Source organism: Meleagris gallopavo, chromosome 6 (assembly GCF_000146605.3).
Source record: "Meleagris gallopavo isolate NT-WF06-2002-E0010 breed Aviagen turkey brand Nicholas breeding stock chromosome 6, Turkey_5.1, whole genome shotgun sequence".
Taxonomy (NCBI): domain Eukaryota; kingdom Metazoa; phylum Chordata; class Aves; order Galliformes; family Phasianidae; genus Meleagris; species Meleagris gallopavo.
Genome location: NC_015016.2, coordinates 46,361,605 through 46,386,622, shown reverse-complemented (window position 1 = coordinate 46,386,622; position 25,018 = coordinate 46,361,605). Strand labels below are relative to the sequence as shown.

Sequence of the window (25,018 nt, the reverse complement as noted above, 5' to 3'; positions counted from 1 at the left end):
ATTATATTTAATTTTGCAACCTGAATTTTTGTATTTTGTAGTCAGACATCTCTCCAAATATAAATTCAGAAGTTTACTCACCAAGTCAAACTTGCCAGAACTAGAATTTTCAGGTGTCTTGCAGTATCACTGTTGTTTTTTTTAATTAAATATTTTTCAATGATAGTTTTGTTCCCAGAATCATTGCAGTTTTTATTTTCCAATATGAACTGACAGTTTGCTCTACAAAACTGAATGAAGAAGGCAAATAGTCTACTTTGTTCACAGCGCATGTCATATTCATTTTGAATTCTGTAGTTACGTATTACTAGATAAATTGATAATGCCTATTCATTGAAATTCTCGTGATCAGATAACTAGTCATAGATTAGATAACAGATAATAGGATAATCATGGATTTATCAATTAGTAGTCTGTATTGTTTCATCCTGTGTTCTTTGTGTCTTCAATATTATGGAGTTGGGGAGGACAGAAGAAAATGTCCCAGTTCACAAGCTCTATCTCTGTGCTAGAATAGGGTAATTTAAGGCCATTTGTAAATGCAGTGTGTCACTTTGCAGTTCATGTTTGGGGGCTGTTCAAAACCTTTGCTCACTGTTGTCAGAAACTAGAAGGTCATAATTACTTTCTGATCATTTTTTTCCTGCGTCTTTTATTTCACCAGACAGTAAGGATTGCTGTCCTAATTTCTGTTGGTAACAATTATTCCATTCCATTTTAATCCTCTTAGCTAAGCAAGGTTGGTCCTCTGCTTTGTATGTCCATAAGTTAGATGATTCCTATTTTATCTTAGTAACTTTCAACTGAATTTTTTCAGATTTATTTAATCTATGATGAGCATGGCAAGAAGAATTGAACACAGATGTCTCACCGGTGCCTTGTCCAATATGATAACTACTTTCTTGAGCTTTTTTTTTTTTTGGAATGTTCACAGGTGGATCTCAGCAATGAATTCATCTTTTTCATGGTTGTTACGCTGGAACCATTTTTTCTTTCTCTTGCCATCCTGTGACTACTTCAGCAGCTATTGTATCTTCTTTCATTTCCATGACATCACTGTTTTTGATAATATCAATTCTTCTCCTAATATTAAAGCACTTGCAATTGGTATTGCAATCTTCTGGACTGTGGCTTAGTTTGATGTTTTGTCTGGTAAGCTGTTTTTAATGTTTCCAAACTGACCAGTACTGCAAACTAGTCCACCACATTGCTGCTGTGAAGTATTACCTTATTACTTTAACTATGCCAGTTGATTCCCAATTACTTATTCAGTTGTCTTCTGTCATCATAGTATATATGATATCGTATCTCTTATCAGTAGTTTCTTTCTGTATTCTTGTCCTTGTTTGTTTCTCCAAAGCAGTCATAGAATACTCACCTTGAAAGTCTTGTGGTACGGTTGTATCACAGAACACGTGGAAACATTCCTAAGTTATGAAAATGCAAGCAAACTGTAAAGGCACGAACAGATTGCAGTTGAACTTTTGATGATCTTTAAGGTCTTTTCCAACCTGAGCAATTCTATGATTTGGGAAATAAATCATGGAAAATAAATTCCATGATTTGCTGTTTTTTCAACTTCTGTCACCAGAGAACGAGGACACGCACTCTTTCTTCGCTGGCAAGATCAAAATTTGTGTGTGCTTATATATTTATATCTCTCTGCAAATGTATAGCATCTGAGTGTCTGCATACATCTTCCCTGTGGAGAATGTCATGTGTGTGCTTCAGAAATATAACAGTGTTTCAAATGAGAATAGGATAAATGCATTTGTCTAAACCTTTTAGATTTCTGAGTGCCAGAAGGGTTTGGTATCAAGATAGCAATAGTAAATTCTAGTCTTTCAGCTTTCACTATACACTGAAGGAAAGACAGTGACTACATAAAGACAATGTTGTGAACATTCTTACAAGCATGCTCTGGACTTCCCAGCTGTTTCAGCAGCTGTGTGAACATTCACTTTCCAGAGTTCTCTTGGAATGTATTGTCAGATAGAAACCAGAACTGGCAGTAGAAATTAATTAGAATACTCATTAAGAATAAGAAAATAGGGGAAGTGTTTATCAAAGGGAACATAACCTAGTTAATTTTTTTTACTGAAAGTTAGTTTAAAAAACCCTCACAATTTTAAATATCCAGAAGCCTCCTCACCATCGTGCATTATTGAAACAATGAAATAAATCCTCCATAGAAGTCTCAATGAAAACAAAATGTTTGATATAAAATGCTTTATATAATCCATATGTACATACACATTTTCTTGTGACACAAAATAAATTTATGTATGTATTTAAAACAGACCAACCAAGCCAGAGCCAATAACGACAGAGCTCCTGCACGTTCACGCTCTTGCTCCCAAAAAGGTAAATGAAAAATGTTGTCCCTGAAAGTGTGTGGAAGACAGTATGTTCTAAGACTTCTGCTGTTGCACTATTTAAGCATTTTGAAGAAAAAGACCTGTACTGTTACACTAAATGGAAGCTGCAGTTGGCGGTACATTGAATGCAGGGAAGAGGCCACAGACTCTAGTCAAAAACAAAGTACCAGGTGTTATGTCAGGCACCATATCCCTAAAAATAGGATTATTTTTTTTTTGTTACGGTGTTTGTTAAGAGTTGATCTCCCCCTTGAAAACTTACTGTTGTAAAGTGATTTTTTTATGCTGCTACACGAAGGCAGATGAAAGTCCTCCAAATGCTACACAGCTCAGTGATAACTACCTCTCCCAGCACACACCAGAACACATCGTGTTTTTCAGCTGGTCTGTGCTCATTAAGTGAATAGGAAGTTGGAAGACAGAACAGATTTGTGTGATTGAAGCACAACTATCATCATTCATCCTTTGTTCCTAGTGAGTAACAAATTACCCTTGCTATGTGTTGGATAGCCTTATACAGTTTAGTGTTATTGCATTCTTAGACCTGTATTAGTAAGAATACCACTGAATGTTAATTTTGATTGTGTTCTTGGCTGAATGTCCAGTAATGCTTTTTTAATGAAAACAGCTGCTAGATCTGTTCTTAGCAATGTGTTTTCCCAATGCCATTCATATTACTTGCATACCACATGCACTGAACCTCATTCTGGAATAATGGCCAAGACAATCTGATGATTGTAAACAGCATATTTCTCCTGTAAAAAGGTACTGCCTAAATGCCCTGAACTTCCTAAGTCAAGATTTTATGGGTTCAGATGTGTTCAAGATATTAGAACACGCTATGAGCTTGAGAAGAAGTCACATGTGGTTGTTGCATGTTATCTCTGCGTAGCTCTTAATGCAAATAGTAGCAATTGCAACACCAATGCAACACTGTAAGACAAACTATTTATGAACTATTATGAATTTATGAACTAGGTCTTTAAGAAACATTTCAGTAAAGCAAGGGTGAAGCAGAATACCAGCCTAGTGTGTTTCTCTGTACTGTCATTGAAAATATATTTGGTGATCTATGGTGACCTTGGATTGCATACTCTGTTACAATAATTTTTCATTAATTTATTACTTCAGAGGAATGCAAGACAGAAATACTTTCCATCATTTCATTGATGCTGGTTAAGTCAACCCAGGCACAAAGAGCAACAATAGAGTTTTGTGACTAAACAATTGTAGCCACGCTATTGGATTTAAATACTTTGTCCTGAAATCTGTAGCTGATTAGTGAGTCTACATTTTGCTAGCAAATGCTTGAACTAGATCTGAGTTGTTTCTGTACTGCAAAGTGCAACTGTGCATTCATTATCAGCAAGACACATTAAAAAAAAAATCCTTCTCTTCCTCTCCTTTTTATTTCTTTACTCTTTCTCCTTACAGATTGAGTATGTTTCATCGAATCATGTGAATGAATATTCCCTGGATCTTATAGTCTCAAATATGTAATGATTTCTTCTATAGATAGTATTGTTCTATCTTACTTCTGGGAAGCAGCAGTACAACTACCTAGGTACAAAGCTTGCAAGCAGTGTTTACCTAAACAAAATGGTTACTTTCTGATGAGCAGATCTCCCCCCCTTTTCCCCCCCCCAGATTTACAGGACTGAAATAAATGTAGCTAATTTTTTAGAGCAAAGAATCTATAATGCTTTAGGCTGCATTTTTAGTGTATACGTCCCCAAAATAATCAACTGAATCTGACTTTACCTATAGTTTTGGAATCTCTGTGAACTTATGTTTCTGTTTAGATTATCTCTGTTGTTACAAAGGCATGCACGTAAATGAAAGACCTGCTAATGACTGAGCTTCTGAGCTTTCTGCTCATATTTTGAATCTCTTACTGTTGAAGGCTGCCAAGGAAGCATTTCTTCTTTCTGTAGTCTCCTGTAAAAGAGTTAATTTCAGAGGAAAATGGAAACTTTATGAATAGTTTAGTTTGTGATTGACTGGAAGAGAAAGAGGAAGCTCAAATGGTCTTACCCTCAAAGTACCTTTTCATTCTTTAGATGTATACTACTTCTGTTTTCCTGTTTTTAAACTTTTGGAGCCATATTAAAATGTGTAAAAACATGGTGATAGGAACCTGTAGGAAAACTGTTAGTACTTAGGGTTTTTTTTCAGTATGCATTATGTTTATGTTTCCTTTGGGTGTGGGTGTCTTTTTCCAACTTAAGAACCAAACGTGTCACAAAAACAGACGTAGAGAAAATAAACAAGAGAAGTTTCATTTCCTTTGGTGAACAAAGTTCATAATTCGCTTCAGAGTAATTTTATGCAAGTTGTACCTTATCAAACAGTTCTGCTGACCACGGCTTTCTTCTTGGATTTATCACAACTGATAAAAGATCTGTGATGTTGGAGAAGAATTTAGCTACACAGAAAAGGGGGAAAGAGTGGGTGAAATGTATTCTAGATGTTATTCCTTCCAAAAATTAATGGGGAAATTCATATTATGAAGCACTGTTTACAGACTGACATCTGGAGAACTTCTCAACTTGGATCATTTCCAGTCTGTAGATTTATGTACTATTCTTGCTTCCCCCCACCTTTTCCTTAAATATTTCACTTTTCTACTTTGTACCATTCACTTAATTATCAATGAACGTGAAAAATTCTGCTGCTGGGACTTCTAGACTCCAGGTAGATAAAAATGCTTGCTAAAATAGGTATTCTGTGGCTACCTTTTGAAATGCATACAAAGATATACAAGAACTAAGAGTGATTTCTTTGACTTAAAGTAAAAATTCTATTGGCCTCTGACCAAAGAAAACGGGATAGATAACCTCAGTAGAACCCCTGCACAATGTAGTTCAGAAGAGCTTAGAGTCCTCATGGGAAAGAGATTTTTTTTCGGGCTACTGGTACCTGTCTCTCTGAGTATTTTTGCCAAATGATGGTCTACAGTGGTGTAAAGATTATATTTGCTAATTCACCTCAGCACGGTGAATACATTTCTGAAGCAATGGTGTTTATAAGACAGATCATATATGAAAGTTATCAGTATCCTTGCAGAAATATGAAATAATTACTTCTCATACTACTAAAAATTATGATGTTACTGTTACTCTGTGTGCTCTGCTTGGACTTTCTTTATATGTAAAATCATCTGTAATTGGTAACGTTTCAGTCCCGACTATTTTCTGTCACGAAATGAAAGTAATGGATAAGGTGAATTTTGCTTTTAATTTGAGTACATTCTGATAGTATCTGCTGACAAGGAAATCTTAACAAATTTAGCATATCGAAATCAAGAGCAGGAAGTCTTACTTCATTTCAGAAAGTAGTGTTATACCTAAGGGCAAATAGACCTTTTCCAACTCTTATTCAGTTACTATCACGGTTGATGACTAATGAAATACTTTGGCATCAAAAGTTGTCAATTCTCAAGGCCATGTAAGGTACAGAATTTCAGACTTCAGAATGAGACTTGTAAAAGTTTATTTCCATGTAGAAATCCAATAGACACTAACTAACTGAGTGAATTTTCACTCATAACGTTAAAAATTTTATAAAACCCTTTAAAACGTATGATACCATTCTTAATAGTTCCCTTGTGGAAGAAACCTTAATTTTGTATCCTGTGTTTACAGATTTCTGTTTAACAGGGTAGATTTTATCTGGAGAATGAAAAATACTTAAATGTTTTCCGTTTAATCAAGTCTGATTTTACAGTTTAGTCATAATTTGCAAATGAGAACAGAAGTATTAATTTACTGATATTTGTTTTCATTTAGGATGTAGGTAGGTTTATATATTATGCTGTGCCACACTGCTGTGGTATTTTAACACAGCAACGTTTTTCTCATTTCCCATTTTCTCCTTTAGCTTCATAGCAGGAACCCTAAATAGCTGAAGCTATCATGGGTAATATACACTGTGGATAAGTTAACACCTAACCGTCCTTTTGAACAGAAAAGATTGGCTTGCTCTAGTCAAATGCAAATCCATAACGTGTGCTACACTTTCTATCAGGGTGTATCTGGAATACAGTAGCTTATGCCTTCCTTAGAAATAAAGGATGCTGTGTCAGTTCTTCAGTTGGTAGGAACGAGTGCCTTCACAGTATTCTGTGGAGCTGCCATGCTCTACCCTAGCTAGACACATTTCTGCAGGACTTAGTGTGTTGCCAGTGCTTCTGAAACTACTTGGGTAGCTGCACCTCTCCTTCTTGAGGATGCAATGTTATTTTTAACAGTCGTTTTATTAGGTTATTAGGTTATTAATTTATTTGTTTATTTTAAGGAGAGAACAACCGTGGTTTGCTGTTTGTAAATGCGTGCTTTCAGAATGCAGTAAATAGGTATGTGCATTTGTATACCTGTTAGTAGTGGTTCTTTGAAAGAGATGCAAATTTATGTCCTGGAGCAACAAAATATTTAAGTAAGAGCTAAATTTGAAAGCAGATGACCATTTGTCTATGGTCATTAATAGAGCATCTACTGCACTGTACTAGATTTTAGTTTGGGTGTTATTTTGAAATTGCTGGGCAGAAGTTCAGGCTTCAACAAGAATTGCCTAGAATAGCTGAAGGTAAGATATAGAAATATTAATCACATGGGAAAAAGTGGCATTCAAGCAGGGCTGAAAAGGTAATACTTTAAAATGCTTCTCCCTGCTTTGAGATTTAAAATGTTCACGATTGTGACAAGCTTAACACGCAGACTGAATCAGCAAAGGATTTGTTGTAAGGCTATGGCTTTTGCTGTGGAACATCAATACGTTCTCCAAAGTCTTGATCACAGCCTTTTGGAAAAAAAAGTCATTACTCTGTTCCAGTGAAAGCTACTGCAGTTGCCTTCAGGTATTAATACTAGTAGATCATTCTCCTTTTCATATTTTAAACATAAGCATTTAAAATCATTGTGCTGTCTTATGAACTATTAAGAAAAGCAATATTGCAGAATTCAAATAATCCGTTATGTCCTGCATCCTGAGATCACTAATGAGAAAGGCACTGCAGTGTAACCGTACAGTGAAAGTGTCCCTGTGTTTTCCTGACTCTAGCATGAGGTAATTAAAAATATTTCATATAAAAACCGATCCAAAAAAATATCATCATATGTAATTCTCTGTGGCAGGCTAACGATCTTTATAAGGTTTGTTGACTTTGTAAAGTTATTTCACGCACATAAAATTACTTGTATTACAGATCTAGCTCCCAATAGTCTGATCTTTAACATGAAACATATTATTTCCAGCTTTTATGTGGAACCAGTTTTAAGTAATCTGTACATTCAAACTTTTTTTTTAAACTAACATAAGTAGTAGAGAGAAATCATTAAGGCATAACCAGTGTTCTGAACAATGGTAATGGTTTTCTTTCACTTCACAGGACTTTCTTTTTTCTTTTTACAGTTAAGGTTATTTCAGTTCTTGGGATTCCATGTCAGTTAATTTATCACCTCTTTTCCTTAAGTGTGCACTGGTGAGTTTGTTACAAAAAGCACCACATGAAGGTCCTTCCCTTTTCTACTAGGTGGCTGTGCTACAATCCCAGAGTCTGACTTAGAGGAACGAGCAGTTGTACCGGGCTCCACAGCAGTGTTCTCCCATCACAAGCACACTGCAAAGCAGAAATCCAACCCTGGTAAGAAAAGAAAAATTACTTTGTTTTGCTCAGAGATATATAGCTTGTCTTTTCAGTGTGTTTTACGGATCCGCAAACAAATGACATATATTTCAGGATTTGTTAGCATAATTGTCAAATTTTCAGTTTAATAGTGCAGTATATAGGATTCTGAATTTGTTCAGTTACTTCAATTAAGAATCAATAAATTGCAGAAATCAATCTTTGAGTTAAGTAACTTCACAGTTGAGAAGTTTTGTGCCACATAATACTTGAATGAGATTCTTTATGATTTTGTTCATAACCTTTTTGAGAGAGGCAAAATGAAACCGAGGTCATTTTGGTGTAATAAAGGATTTTTTTTTTCTGCAGTATGGTGGTTAGACTTTATGCCAGCTGATTAAAACATAGTCATTACTTATCTTTTGTGGGAAGACTTCCTAGAATTTCAGAAAAATATTATTGGATATAATAAAATTATAATGGCTATAAAATATGCTGCATATGGTGATGACACATTTTCTGGAAAGACTTCATGCTGCCGGGAACTGTGATATAGTGTTAACATATTTTAAGAGCAGAACTGTAAAGTAAGGCATTGCAGTTTAATAAAGTGCCTGCTAAGCTCTCAGACTTAGACTACAGCAATTTCCCATACTGGTTACTCAGTTGTACCTTCTCTTTTTTGCCCCTTGCTGTATACTATATCTTCCTGATTTTCCCTGTGATATTTGATTTTAAATGCATTTCAGTGTTAATGGTAAATCAGTTATGTTCAATAGAAGTGTCTGTTGAAGTCAAGAATAGGAAAAAACATGGAAGTTGCACGTATCAATATTCAGAAATAGATTATTGGAATTTCCTCATGCATCTGCAGAAAACAGTTAATTATTTGTTTGTAGTGCATCCAACTTCTTGTTTACCTGGCTAATTCTTGCACGTGAGTGCAAGATATGGATGTCACTGAAACATAGAGCTTAATGTGATAGCAGAGTTTACCTGAGCAGCAGGAGAAAGGTACCTTCTGCAGCAATATATAAAGGCTGCTCTGAAAATAACACCTTCTGTTTTATTATGTTGGCCCACAAAACCAGAGGCAGATGTTGGTGGTACGGGAGTAGAGATTGAACCTACCCACCAATATCCTGTTACGTGTTGTTGCTGTGTGAAAGATGGCAGTAGAGGGGTGGACCAAATGGGGTCTGACATGGAAGCACCTATGAAACAAGTCCGTGTCAATAATTTCTCCGTGTGGAAAAAAATTTGTACCCGTTGACATTCATCGATGCTTGCTTGAATATTTATGAAGACCAGTCAGTGGATGTGGGCACTGTGTGGGTGATGCGTTTCAGCAGTGGTGGCAGCAACAGTGGGTGTAGACGGTGACACTGGTGCAGATTTTGATATGCACACTTTGTTCATGGCTGGTAAAAATGCATAGCTAATGGTGGTGACTGTGTTGAAAAACAGTGTTTTGTAGCTGAGAATTTACTCTGTGGAATAGTATTATTGTGCTCCTTGCTGTGTTTCCATGATAGTAAATAAGAGGCATTACTTTTGCGTGATATTCCGTACAGTAATTGCCACAGTGTAACTTAAAACTCCATAATCTGGTCACTAAAACAACCTGACATGTGCATTGAAGGCCTAGAACTCTGACTTTTCCAGAGTGCTAACTACTTGCAGTCCACCTGGACCTCAGGTCAGAAGAAGCTGTCGAAGTTGAAATGTGTATTGCTTAACCTTTGCCACATATATTAAGTACTGTCCTAGTAATGGAGAAGTGTTTCATCTTCATTGTATAGGAGGCAATCCTGATAAAATCCTAATTTGAGGCAACTACACTAAAAAATCAGGAGCATATGGCAGGTATTCCCTCTTCTTTGTCTGATGCTCCATTTTTTTCTGATCAAGCATGCGAGGCAGTAATTTAGAGACTGTTTCTGTGTTCTTCAGGAGATAGCATTCTGTGCTGGAATAACCTCATTGCTAAAAAAGTATCATGAAGGAGAAAGGGTAGAAATGTGATGGTGAACTCCGGAAACAGTGGCATGTTGATCTGTGTATCCCACTGTAGAACTTAGCCTGTGATTTAAAGAGAAAAAAAAAAAAAAAGAGAGGGACTTGCATCACACAACTGGCTGTTGTTGCTTTGTAACTTTCTGTAAAAGGCAGAATGAAAATTTTGAAAGCTTTAAACAAGTCTTTGGGTTTACAGCCATGTGCTGTACCAATGAATTTAATTCATTCACAATAAGAATGACTGCCATCTGCCAGTTAGTGCTGTGATGTAGAGAGAACCTAGAATATTTGCCACTGAGCTGTCTGGAAATTCTAATTGCTACAAGTGTAAGAGCCAAGGGAGCTACTTAAACCATAAGGTAACGCTAGGCATGAAATCACAGCATTGCAGTGTTTTTCTATACATGATATTTTTGGCCTGAGTTCTTGCTCAGACACCAGAGACTGTAACATAGTGAGTAGGCTATGCCCTCGAAGGATATTTGTTATCTTCTGTATGTATGACTTTTCATTTCATTTAGCTATGCTCAACCGATAAGAGAAAAAGAAAGAGAGAAAGTAAAATAAAAATTCTTTTTCTTGGTAGATCTTCCATTTTCTGAGGGTGGTGGTTATAAGCTGAGAAGTTTTGTTTTCTTGTAGATGGTATTTAGTTATTTGTACAAGGGTAGTTGTATTGCAATGCAAAATTGATGCTGGCCAGGTTCCTGTATTTACCTAATGCACTTCGTGGGGCTGTGTCAGTTCAGCTGATATGCCTTTTGTGAACTTGGACACAGTGGTGGAGATGGTGTGGCTGTATTTGCTCAGGTCAGGTGGTGGAGGTCTCCTGAGTGGGCACACAGGCCCTTATTGTGCCTTGAAGCTGAGAGAAGGAGAAGGGTATGGAACATGGGTGTTGTGAGGAGTGGCTGAGGGAACTGGCATTGTTTTGTCTGGAAAAGAGGAGGCTCAAAGGAGATTTCATCACTACCTGAAATGAGGTTGTAGAGAGCTGGACGTTGGCTTATTCTCCCAAGTAACTAGTGATAGGTTGAGAGGAAATGGCCTCAAGTCGTGCTATGGGAGGTTCAAGTTGGATATTAGGAAAACCTTCTCAAAAAGAGTGGTGATGTATTGGAGTGGGCTGCCCAGGGAGGTGTTGGAGTCACTGTCCCTGGAGGTATTCAAGAAATGTGTAAATGTGGTGTTTAGGTGCTTGGGGACATGGTGTAGTGGGCAATATTGTTGGTAAGTGGACAGTTGGACTAGGTGATCTTAAAGATCTTTTCCAACCTCTATGATTCTGTGATTTGATACCACTGAGCAGGAAATATGAAAAGAAATCTCTGTAGCAATAGATATGAATTCATAGATGAAGATGTAAATCAAAGGAATAAAATGAGTCCATCAAGTTGGAGTATTCCTATGAATTCTATTGGTCACTGGAGAACATCATCGCTCAAACTAGTAGGCTATCATCCATCAAACTAGTGAGAAGTGTAGTTATGTACTTGCTCCATCTGGTGCCGGACCAAATCTTAGCAGCACAATTTTGTACGGGTTAAAATCTATTAACACTCATACACAATGTAGTGCAAAACAGTAGTGTAGCTGCCTTGGTAGGAACACCTGTATTTTATCATGAGAAAAAAGGATGAACTCTGATTCCTCCCACTGATACGGTGTGCTAGATTACAACAAAACTGAAGCAGTTTTCAGTAGCAATAGAAAAGCAAAACAGAAGAAAGTGTCTTATCTACTGAAAAGAAACGTAATGCTTGAATTGCAAATTGTTTCACCAGGAAGCATTGAGGTTCCTCATTGAGAAAGTAACAAGAATGCTCTCTGAGGAGCTGTACTGGGACTTCCCAGCTTGTAGTTAAATAGAAAAGTGCTGTTGAGGAGGTTGGAACACAGAGGAGAAATGTGCTGAAGGGGAAATGTCAAGAAGAAGAGGAGTTCCAAATTCTGTACCAGGCTGAGATCCCTTTCAATGTATTTGCAGTATTACTGCTGTGATGACTACTTGCCTGGACAATTTTTCAGTTAGCCTTGAGGTGGCTAACTCCATTAAAGCCAGCAAGCTACTGTGATTCCATACTAAACAATAAGTGAAGTTCATAATGTTTGAAAATGAATACAGTTAATGCAGTTGTATGAGTAGTTTCTTACCAGCAACTTTTGCTTTGAGTGACTACAAAAATGCTTCTGTGAAAATTCTCCATCCCAGTGAATGAAAATTAATTCCTCTTCCTGCTTACCCCCTCAAGTCACTGGGTCTGTGTGAATTGGACTTGGAGGGTGACCTTAGCGTGATAAATCTATTCATGTGAACATTGATCTTGAGGTTTTGGTTTGAGTGAGAACAGAGTAGCATAGGTTTCATCTGGGACTGCAGAACTCTGGTAGAGAATTTGAATGTGATTTGAAGTCCTGAGCCCACTTTGAAGTCCCTGTTGAGACATCATTACTTTTTCCATGAGCTCACAGATACAATACCAATGCAGATACGCTGATCTCTCTTGCAATCACAAGTACAAATGCATGGAATGTAGACTCTCATGCAGATGCCTTTCTGTTTGTTATACTTCATCTGTTGTCTTCCACTTTCTTCTTTTCAAGTCTTGGTTTTCTTACTAGAGTTGAAGTCTGATTGAGAGAATGAGTGGTTTGGTTTCAAGATTTGTGTGTCTGTATGCGTGTGTGTGTGTTCTAGAAGGTAACTGTTGAGTAGAATTCTTAAGATCTCCGTTCTGAAGTTCTTAAATATTTCTGACAAAGTGAGCTGGAAATGTGGTTTGTAGGAAATAACTATAAAGAAGCTCTTGTACGTGCTAACTTTCTAGATACTCTCTGTATTGTATATAATGAACAGCTTTAAAATAACTTTTCTCTGAACAATAAAACTGTTAGACGATGTCAAATGAAATAAGCTTAACTGTATTTATCAGGATATATCCCTTAAATATGAACTTTAAATTCTTTATATGCTAACTACAATGAAATAATTACCTAGGCTGTATTTTTTAACCTATATTCCTATTCAGTATTTTAGATACAAAAGGTCTGTTTGTTCTTTCAATAATAAGGATTTATAAGCCAGTATATGATGAGTAACCTCCAAGAAGCTGTTGGAAAACAAGATGAAAAATTAGTGTGAATCAGAGAATGGTTGGGCTGAAAAATGCATCTTTGCCTTTATTTGTTTATTTATTTCTTTTTGGTGGACCATTAGTGCAGATCACTTTGCAATTGACTTAGTTGCTCAGGATTTTACAACACTGGGAGACAGATTTGTCAAGTTTCATGTCGTGCAGCTGTAGGAATTTTCACAACATGTAAGACCTGATTTTCCTGGCAGAATTTTTTCACCATAATCCAGTAAATCCATCTCATAAATGATCTATCTAAACAAAGAGAATCTTAAAGATTTTAGGGAAATACATGCCTGACTTCACTGTAATAAGTTAGAATAACCATTGTGTCTTTTTGAGAGAGCAACAGAGATGGTGGGCTGGTATTTACATTCATTGCTTAAGTACAAATATTTCAGAGAAGCAATTGGTCAGACCAAAGCTTTGGCATTTGCACTTGCTACTGTTCCACCACTGTTTTCAGTTAAATTCTTTGTATTTTTGTGTCATGTAAATTTTTAGATTACTTGAATATTAATTTTCAAAGTTCTCATCTTGTATGATTAGATTAAGTAAATTCAGTCTCATAGTTAAATACTTATTGCATTCAAGACCAAAAACAAACAAACACAAAAAAACCCCAGCATTTATATAATGTAATGGAATTTAGCTGTCTAATTTGAAGAAACTGGATTATTACTTTAGATAAAATATGCAGACAGTTATACAAAAATGATTGCAAACTTGAGCTATAAATTCTAGTAAAATCACATTTTGAACCAAATTTTTAAAACATCCTCCAGAGTTGCACCTAGACATTGAACAATTGCACATCTTTTCCTACAAGCTTTACTGATTGTATTTTACTTGTTATTTTATGTTACTTTGTCTACAGAATTGCATGATAATGTCCAGGTTGATGTGGTGGGTGCAATTTAAGGGGATTTTACAACTTCAGCTTTCTAATCAAAGGTTACTGTCCTTAATGTGCCTACGTAATTTCAGGAACCATTACATGATTCCAGCCCAAGAGATACTTACTTACTACAACCTTATGTAAACAATTCTTCTTTGTAAAGAAGATTGAAACCATTTTTGAGTTGTCTAATGACTCATTTAAATTTAGGCATGCACTTAATATTTTCTTGTGGATCCTGATTAGTATGAATGCACAACAGTGTGGAACTGCAGTCTACAGAGTAACATCACAAAACGGTGTAATGTAAGATAAAGTTTTGTGATAGTTTCATTTATTTGATTATAGAAAGAAATGTTCTTAAACATTTGGATTGGAGTGCAAGAGCTTTGGGATGTAAATTGTTGCCAACCAGCCACTGGGTCTTTTCATCTTTGTTTTATACCTTTCTTATTATTATCTGTTACCTTCACAAATGAGCAGAGAGACGTCCTTGATTTTGCTTTAGAGAGTGTTTAAACATGCTGTAAAAAACTATAAAAACTGTAGTTCTATTAAAATTTCTATTTTCTTTAGATTGTACACACTTAAGGATAGAATTAATAACTGCAGTAAACTTTCTACAGTGTTAAAGTACAGGTTGCCTAACTACTATTATTGCAGTTATAGAATTTACTATACTGGTAGTTGTTTGGATACTGATATTCTTGCCAATAATAGCAAACGTATTTTCAAATTATGTAGCCAAGCATTTAACTTTTTCAAGTTAGTATAACAGGACAGAAATCAATCTAACAGTATTTTACATCAGAATAAGTAGAAGGGAGATGTATAAATTAGACTAAATATTATTTTGGAAAAATGTGCATGCTCTTTAGGTTGGGATTTTGTGCCTATAATGAGCTTTGAAAATAGTCAGTTGAATGAATCATTCTGAGTATGTTTCTCAGAACAGATTTCTCAGCACTCCATGGCCATAGTTTTGAACCAGTATTGTGTGAAACTTGGCTACTCTATTCACGTGACATAGAGAACAGGTCTGACTACGGGTTTGGCTTTTGGAAATCACTGAAGGACCAACTAGTGGGATTCATCTTAAGTCAGAAGGAATTACTGTGTCTTTGACAGCTCAGTTTTGAGCATTTTAAAATTTGAGTTGCAACGCTGTGTTTTGTCCTTGAGCTTATGAAGAGTCAAGTCTGTACTTGAATCACAAACAAATCTGGCTTAAAGTGCTGAGATCTGTGACAGCTACAGGGAAGTGAAAGCCCCTTCAGGACTTATTAGAAGTCTTATTAGAAGTCCACTTACTCATTTCCCACTTACTGTAGTACTGTGAGACTGTATTCTTGTCATTTCTGTACAGACATTGTTATCTAAAATGGATTCCAGGAGCCTGCAGCTGGGCCTACCTAATACTTTAAAATTGCTAAGCTAATTGTTTCCACAAGAAAAGGTGCAAAGAAAATCCATGGGCTACAAAAAGCCTATTTTTCTGGAGAGAGTTGAAGAGATTTATGGAGGTTTTCTTTTCCACAGAGTCTGTTTTTCTAAAGAACAGTACAGCTTAAGAGATTAATGTGAGAATTCCTTCATTAAGTCAATACCAACTGAGTGCAATTTCTCCTTTAGTAGGGTCTTGTATATACATCACCTGTGAAATGTAGTATTACACATGAGAAACTAGCAAGTCTTATTTATATTCTAATATTTGTAGTTTTGACTATGAAGGCTGCTATGAAAGCAATGCCTCCTGTTTACTATGTCTGTCCAGCGTGTTGGGGGTGGATGTTGGTGGTATGGCAATAGTGGCTGAACCTTCCCTCCAATATTCCATTACATGTTGTTGCTGTGTGACAGATGGCAGCAGAGGGGCAGTCTGACAAAATGGCATCAGACACGAAAGTGTGCATGAAGCAAAGATGTGCCGTTGAATTTCTGCACGTTGGAAAAAATGGCACCCATTGACACTCACTGACACTTGCAGAACTTTTATGGAGACCAAACTGTGGGTGAGAGCACAGTGAGGTGGTGGGTGGTGTGTTTCAATAGTGGCAACAGTGGCAGTGGTTTACATCCACAATTGCAGGCTTTTCTTCATCACTGACAAAAATGCATAGCCAGTGGTAATGACCGTGTCAAAAAACAGCAGCTTTTAGCCAAGAGTTTGCTCTATGAAATAGTGTTATTGTGCTCTTTGTATCTTAGTTTCCATGGAAATAAATAGGAGGCATTATTTTCAGAGCAGCTTAAATACATTTGGTCTTCAGATTCCTGCAGTGCCTTTGATCTGGTTAAAAGAATCTTGAAGTCTCTACTAAACTGTTACCTATAATGTGTATAACATAAAAGTGTATAAATGTGTGTGATGTGTATAATCAAAATATGAAGCCAGTCATTTCCCAATTGATGTTCACGTCTCCTATACTTTCTTGATAGTCTTTGAGAAACAAAAAAACATCCAAGCTGTTGTGGTTTATAACGAGGTATTATTTAAAAGGTAAATAATAAAAGGATAGAGAAACATTATTCAAATGCCCACTTAGTATTCCCGGCCAAGAAGGATTTTGTGACTGCCAAGAATTTTTATTAAATTTGGGTCAGTTGTTCATGGCCCTGGAAAACAATGTTGGCGGGCATAAGAGAATGCAGACACTTCTTGCTTCCACCATCCATCTTTATATAAAAGAGGTGATTGAAAAGATGTTCAATAGCATAAAACAAAACCAAATACTTCACTTTAAGACCCTTTGTGCTTCTGAAAAGCTCTACTGAAAGTTTGAGGAAATCCTGAAAATTCACTGGGCTCTCTAAGGATTTGTTTGCCTGATATGGAAACTTGGGGTTGGAGTTGTATAGTTTATGTTATATATATCAGACTACACAATAAACATTACTTCTATCCACAAGCTTTGGGTTTCACTGCCTTTCTCAGAGTTAGTACTAACCTAATGATTTCACATACGACTATTAGTTAAATGCAGAATGAGCCTGTAAAATGGTTTTCCAGGTCTTTTTTTCCAGGTTACACAAAAAGCCAAGACTCACTTTGTAGCTTGTCAACATTAGCTACCAAAGGGAGATTAGGTCTAGGTCTTTAGGAACTTTTGCTGGAAAAAAAGGCATTGTGGATGAATTAGCAGTTATTTTCCAAAGTATCTTCTAAAAGAAGTAATGTTGGTGTCTCATGCCCCTTTCTCCCCTCTCAATTCCAAAAGGCAGCCATCCACATTATGAGATAATGGCTTAAATTTTCTTTAGAAAAGAAAAAAAACAGGTTTTTTTTCTACAAAATTGCATGAAGTCACCTGAAACTGCTATTATCAGTTCTTCCCCAGGGCTGACTTTGCAACCTCTTTTAAAATAAGAGTTTTGAATGGAAACACTGAATCTTCTAAAGAAATACTGGCATGTCTGAAATGAGGGAGCATATTCCCACATGCTCTTTGTTGGAGGTAGTTACTGGAATTGCTAAGAGATTTATGTCATTTTCTGAAAATTATCAGTGCCATTATATCCCACTTAGGATCACAGAACCACCAAGGTTGGAGAAAACCTTTAAGGTCGGTCATCTAGTTCAACTGTCCACCTACCACCAATGTTGCCCACTAAACCATGTCCCTTGATACAACATCTAAACATTTCTTGAAGACCTCCAGGGACAGTGACACCATCATTCCCAGGGCAGCCCACTCCAGTGCATCACCACACTTTCTGAGAAGATTTTCCTAATATCCAACCTGAACCTCCCCTAGCACAACTTGAGGCCATTCCCTCTCATCCTATCTCTAGTTACCTGGGAGAAGAGGCTGATCCCCACCTCTCCACAACCTCCTTTCAGGTAGTTGTAAGGGAGTATCCTCTGAACCTCTTCTTGTCTAGAATAAACAATGCCAGTTCTCTCAACTGCTCCTCATAAAACTTGTGCTCCAGTCCCCTCACTAGCTCTATTACCCTTCTCTGGACATGGCCCAGGGCAGTGATGTCTTTCTTGTAGTGAGGGGCCCAAAACTGAACACAGTACTCAAGATGCGGCCTTACCAGAGGTCGGTCTTCTGGGACCTCTCCAGTTGACCAGGAGCACTCATAGATAGTAGAAATTGGCTTGGCAATCACCTCCACCAGTAACCTCAGCACTCTGGGGTGGATCCCACTGGCCCCATGGATTTATGACAGTCCAAGTGGAATAATAGGAGTCTGTTTCCACCTGAATCATGGGTGGTTTATTCCGCTCCCCATCCCAGACTTCCAAGTCAGGAGGTAGAGTATCCCAAGGATAATTGGTCTGACTTTTAAAAACAGATGTCAAGAAGCCCTTGAGAACTTCAGTCTTTTCCTTATCCTCAGTGGTCACATTCCCCACGTCCAGTAGAGGATGGAGGTTCTTCTTAGCCCTCCTCTTCCTGTTGATCTGTTTGTAGAATTTTTTTTTGTTGTGGCCAAGTTGAGTTCAAGCAGGGTTTTTGCTTTGCTAATTTTCTCCCTGCATAACCCAGCAACTTCTTTGTACTCTCTCCAAGTTGCCCATCCCTTCTACCAAAGGAGATAGACTCTCTTTCTCCTGAACTCTTGGTGAAAGTTCCCTGTTCATCCATGCTGGTCTCCTTCCCCCCGGCTCATCTTACAGCACATGCTATTGGCCTGTGCTGTAAGACCTGCCTGTGCCTTTAAGACATCTTTCCCAAGGAGTGACCAGCCTTCCTGAACGCCTTTACCCTTCAGAACAGATTCCCAAGGGATTTTCCCTATTACTGTCCTGAATAGTTCAAAGTCTGCCTGCTGGAAGTCCAGAGTAGCAGTTTTGCTGATTTGCCTCACTCCTGACTTCACCAAGAATAGAGAGCTCTACCATTTCCTGGTCACTCGGTCCAAAACATCTTGACCTCCATATTTTCCACCAGTTCTTCTGTTTGTGAACAGCAGGTCTAGCACGGCACCTCCCTGGTGGTCTCTCTTATCAGCTGCATCAGGAATTTGTCTTCTGCATATTCAACCTTCTAGATTGCTTCCTCTGTACTATATTATATTTCCAGAATATATCAGGGAAATTGAAGTCCCCCATGAGAACAAGTGCTGGCAATTGCACGACTTCTTCCAGCTGCTTGCCAAATGCCTCATTTGTCTCTCCACCCTGGTTAGGCAGTCTGAAACAGATCCCCGTTAGGACGTCAGCCCTGTTGGACCTCCTACTGGTCCTTATCCATAGAGGCTGTAGTTCATCATTTCCAGCCCTAAGGTCAATAACATCAAAACACTCTCTAACATAGGGAGCCACACCACTGTCCTTCCTTCCTTGCCTATCCCTTCTAAAGAGCTTATAGCTATCCATTGCAACATTTCAGTTGTGGGAGCAATCCCACCATGTTTCAGTAATGGCAATGAAGTCATACCTTGCCCGCTGCACAGTGGCTTCCATTTCCTCCTGTTTGTTGCCTATCCTGTATGCACTGGTGTAGATGCTTTTCAGCTGAACCATTTGCCTCACCCCCAGCATTTTTCCCCTAGGCTCATCTCTAATGAGCCTGATTTTGTCTGCTTCTCCCTTCCTACCTAGTTTAAGTACTTTCAATGAGTCCTACCCGCTCCTGGGCTAGAATCCGTTTCCCCCTTTGAGATGGGTGAGACCCATTAGTAGCCACCAGGCCAGGCACCAAGTAAATCGTCCCATGGTCTAGCCATGTATTTATCAGATGGCTTTTCCTGGTCCTCTCAGTATCCCTCCCTGTCATTGAAGGGATAGAGGAAAAGACCTCTTGTACACTTGCCCCATCAACTATCCACCCCAATCCCCTAAAGTCCCTTTTGATAGCCCTCTGGCTTCACTCAGTGACTTCACCGCTGCTGGCCCAAGCTATCAGTATAGGGTAATAATCAGAGGGTGGAACCAAGCTGGGAATTTTTTTTAGTAATGTCCCTAACCAGGGCCCCAGGTAGGCAATAATTCCCTATGGGAAGGCTCTGGACGATGTATCAGGCCTTCTGTTACCCTCAGAAAGGAGTTGCCTATGATAATTACCCTTCTTTCCTTTTTGGTGGAGGCAGTCTTGAGGCGTGAAGTTGACCACCTCACCCTAGACAACCTCGTGGGTGAACTTTCCACTGCATGCTCACATACTTGTTCCTTGAGATCCAGAACCTTAAACTTACTATTTAGGGGCACCTGGGGAATCAAGGTAGATAGAGAGGGGGTTTGCCCACAACACTGAGCTGAGACCTGTTTTTATTCCTTCCCATCTCTTAAGTCCCCTCTCTTTGCCTGACGGTAACAACGCAGGGGCTCCACCACTCTTTGGGATGTATCAGTGCCTTTGTCCCGGGCATGTTGGGGAGTTACTCCACCAGTCTATCTCCTGCTCGCACTTCCTGATGCTCCTTAATCTCTTTGTCTCCTCCTTGAGCTCTACCATCAGGCTGTGCAGATCTTCCATCCGCTCACACCTCACACAGGTGATATCCTTGCCACCCTCCAGCAGCAGCAACGGACTCAAGTGCTCCCTGCAGCCAGGGAACTAAACAGCTACGTTTCTGGGCAGGTGTTCTGTCTGTGTACCCACATTCTTTTTGGCAAGAGCATTCTGCTGAGTGGAGACCGTGGCCAGATTTGTATTCTGGGAAGCAACTGAGAGCTGAGCCAGACCTATGTGGAGAGGTAGTCCACCCTCCCTGTTCAAACTTGGAGTATTGTTAGAGTTTTATGATTCATCATCAAGGAATAGACACTGGTGCTAATACATAGGATGTACAATGCCAGAGTGTATTATCCTAGTTAAGCAATATTGTGGATAATTCAGAAACATTTTCAGAGTTTATATTAACTTCTTTTTTTTTCCTCTTGATTATTGGAGTAAAATTTTCCAAATGTTGCTGCACCATTAAGGTTCTGCAGCTCAGAGCTGTTATAAAAGCAATTAAATTACCGTAATTATACAGATTGGTGATGTTGTGGTGCTAGGGTTGACAAATCTCAGAAGAGGCTTAAACCACAAATCCTGATAGTCTATTATTGCTCAGTGTTGCACATCAACTCTTAAGCCAGGAAATGTTCTCAATTTGATATGATGGAGCAGTAAATATTTCAGTAGTTCTGGCTGTAGCTCTTAAAACCGGTCACTTAAGATTTTTATCATACATTTTATGATTTGTATGTGGTAGTAAAAGAATCCTAGAATCATAGAATGGCCTGGATTGAAAAGGACCACAATGATGATCTGGTTTCAACCCCCCTCCTATGTGCAGGGTCACCAACCAGTCCACCAAAACAGGGCCTGTGCTTCTTTATGCCATTCAAAATGCTAATATGTGAAAGACCAAGGTGGACAAACAAGGACAGCACATTTCTATGTTCATATAGAAGTTGTTTCTTCCACAGATCTTTTTTAATGATGACGAGACAGGCCCACAGTGTGAACGTATGCCTAATCCACAAGCAATCACATTCTGCTTTTAATAGGAAGGTCTTCTGGGGCCTTTATCCCAGTGCGCTGTCAAAGCTATCGTGGTTGATGGCTTCTCACAAACTCCTTGGTTATTGATTTGTAGGTTATCACCTGCATCTATGAGATGCAATACATGTGACTATGTTGTCCTCAAAACATGAAAGTGTCCTGTATTTCAAACTTCACTGGAGAATTCTGAAGGAAGCATTTTATGACTCAGTAAATTAGGCTATGGTTAATGCAGGTTTTCTGACCCTTTCTGGTTGTGGCACACATCTGTTACAATAACAATATTAAAAATACTAGGCTTTAATAACCGATGCGAGTTCACTGTAATTCAAGAACAGATGGGAGAGAGTGCTTGGATGACTTTCTTAAGGAATAGCAGCATATCTTGGGACAAAACATTTTATTTTAGGATATATTGCATTATATTCCACAAAATGCCCAAGCAGCAGCAGCAAAATATAAGCCTTCTTTATTAAAATCAACAGTTCCAGCAAGGCAGTATTCATTCCTTATCCTATGGAAGTCCTTGTCTGCCTTATCAAATATTTATCAACCATCTCTAAGTACGTTCTAACTCTAGGTTACTCTTGTGTTGTCATATTCCACAGAGTATCCTTGCATTTACTTGTTCACCTGTTCTAGGAATTCCATTCCTGAGGCTGCCATATTCCCCTTACCAATTTAGTATTAAGCTTACTGCTAAGTTTCCAAAAGTAAGATATGAGGCTCAAGTGAAGGGAATGGAAAACAATCTCAGTCTGGAATTTTGTAATAGCTGCTGGAACATAAGACCAGAAAAACTCTGGACCTAAACAATGCTAGTTTGATTGCATAAGTAAGTCAATGCCTACGCTTTAGTGTTAGTAAGCCAATGTATAAAGCTTACTAAGTTTAGGTCTTCAATAACGAGTGATGGATGCAAAATAGCTTATATTCACAAACACAGACTATGGTTATGTATTATGGGTGGAAGTAAAAGATCTTCCAAAATGTTCAGCAACACAGGATGTGCTGTCTGGACTGATGTTACAACTAGGTCTGTTTCCTTTCCTGCCAACCTTAAAACAAATGTGCTGTGCCACTGACTGAGAACGCATTTGCTTTTATCAGCAATAGGTTATTTACACTGCATGCTGCTGCACAGAATGAGGTGGACCTCCAAAGAAACCCTGTGCTTACTTAACTTGCTATATTTCCTGAATAAGTGGAGTTAAAATTGTTGTGTCACCAGTTAGGCCAGATTTTTTTTTTTTTAATATTCAATTTATATCTTCTTTTTAGTAAGACTGCAAAAAAAACCATTATTTAATCAAATCTGAATTCTTAATTTAGTTGTCTTTAAAAGGTTGCCCTTGCTTTCATGTTAATAATGAATTTAATGTGTGATTTTGGATGATAGATTGTTGTAATATATATTTGTCTTCACCGAGTTCGTTACCCTGGGTGTCATGGGCAGAATGATGGACCATGGAGCATTGTGCAATACTCTGGCTATGTATTAGAACCCTGAAGACTATGTGAAAATGAAAAGTTAAGCCTGTTTTCTGGAAAGTATCTTTATCAAAATGTTGTAACTCAGTTTATTATTTGATCTCTGATCAGATTCAAGAAAATTGTAGCAATACAAATAATATATGCAGTTAGAGCTTTTCTGTGGCTCTGTTTATCTAGAAATTTTTGCTTGTGTAGCTTTATTCTGGTGCTTTTAATATTCCAGAAATTGTCAGATTTTTTTTTCATGTACATGAGTACTAACAACTTGTGGCTTTGAGATTGGTAGTCAGTAGAGGTTTTCTACTGCAAACACCTGAGCTGATGCACTGCGAATTGGAAAAACAAGCTAAGAAAGTGAGACAGATGAACATAGCACAGTCAAATGTGAGAAAACCAGAAATACACCAAATGTTCCACATCTAAAAGGTATTAGTTCTTTATTGTCACAGCCCAGCAAAGTTTTTATTTGTGATGGAGGATTAAAAGCATTTGCAAGTGACATTAAGCAGTCACTGCAACTGTTCTTCGCAGCATATTGCAAAATGTAACTTTTGTATAGCTAGGCTGCTTGTAGTAGCTAGGTTCTCTTGCTAACTTAAAGCAAAACTGGTCATAGCAGAATGAGCTATGGCATAAATTAATGCTGTTGCCATCACTTCATCTTCTCTTCTTCCCAACAACCAAGTGATGGTGGGAAGAAGAGAAAATAAAGCAGAGGCAACTTTCTTTCTCTGTTCACTAGGGCTGGTACTACAGTTTGTATGACCAGGGAATTGAACTGTTTGAAACCTTGCCCCAAGTTTCAAGTGCAGTTAAAGATGCTTTTTTAGCTTAGTCTTTATTCATTATGGTTACATCACCAGAAGGAAAGGTTATTATTTTGTGGGGTCAGGAAATTGTGACTGGGCTTACACGTGCAAAGCTGCTAGTACTGCTGTGGAGGAGATTGGTATGTGCATTATGATATATGGAGAAGAACGTGACTATCAATTTTGGCAGCTGGCCATATATATGAAATTAAGTGTAATATGAAATAGCATCCTAGCTCTTGACTTGATCGGCTCCCTGGATCATTCACTACACAACTGCAGGAGCATAAAAGCTGGTTCAAGAAGAAAGATGGGAACAGAGGAAACACGAATGCCCAGCTTACACTGCCATGTACCTTGCAACCAGAACAGCTGAAGTATATTCAGAACCCTTACAGGAGCACTGAAGAAAAAAACCCAGAACAGTATTCAGATTTTATAAATTGTGAGCTATGCTTTATTAAGTGGAACTGCAAAGTTACTCTCAGTTTGGTTGCATAACGAGCCATTGCTGGGAAAACTAGTTTATTTTTATGCCACCATGGATGGTGGTTTGTTTATAATGGGGAGCCTCTTCATTCTTGTGTTCAGTGCATTGTGCCAGAATTCATTTATGTTCTTTCCTGGCAATTTTCTCGCAGCTCGAAAACTGTGGACACAGGATCTAATCCAAAAATGTTGTTAAGCACATGCACTGCTAAGTCTATGTAGTCTCACTGAACTCACAAGGGAGAGCAGTAGGCAAAGTGAAAACACCCTCCAGTATTTCTATATCAACTGTATTTGGTCTTTCTCGCTGTAAAGTTGGTTGTAAGCCTGATAGAAATGTCATATTAGGACAGCTGCTTCTTCTATTCTTGTTAGCATTTTGTTGATTTCATCAAATGGAGAATAGGTCAAGGCTCCATCATGAACACGAAGCTAAGCCAACATATAAATACCCTTGAGCAGCAGTTTTAACATTTTAGAATATTTATAGCCAACAGCTAAACTTTAGTATAATAAACTGTTCTTGGGCTGTATTAGTTCATTTTCCCTAAAATACAGTTTTTATTCTGGCTGAATTCCAGACATCTGAGCATGGACTAGAAATCAATCTGAGTGGTCTAAAATTAAATTACCCTTCATTCTTTTCTTTTCCCTTTGTTAAAAGGATTTTTTTCAGAGGAGCTTTTTGATAGTCAATGTAATGCAATAAATGTAAACTAAACTAAAAAA

General features: G+C 37.9%; 1 protein-coding gene across 4 annotated transcripts in view; it reads left to right on the top strand.

The window, feature by feature from the left end:
* The window catches only part of BBS9 (Bardet-Biedl syndrome 9), a 277,203-nt gene that overhangs the window by 154,326 nt on the left and 97,859 nt on the right, over positions 1-25,018 (top strand). For all 4 annotated transcript variants that reach the window (XM_031553992.1, XM_019616668.2, XM_031553991.1 and 1 more), the window contains one exon: positions 7,909-8,019. In XM_031553992.1, the coding sequence (XP_031409852.1) occupies positions 7,909-8,019 (111 nt within the window). The remainder of the gene's footprint in view (positions 1-7,908; positions 8,020-25,018) is intronic.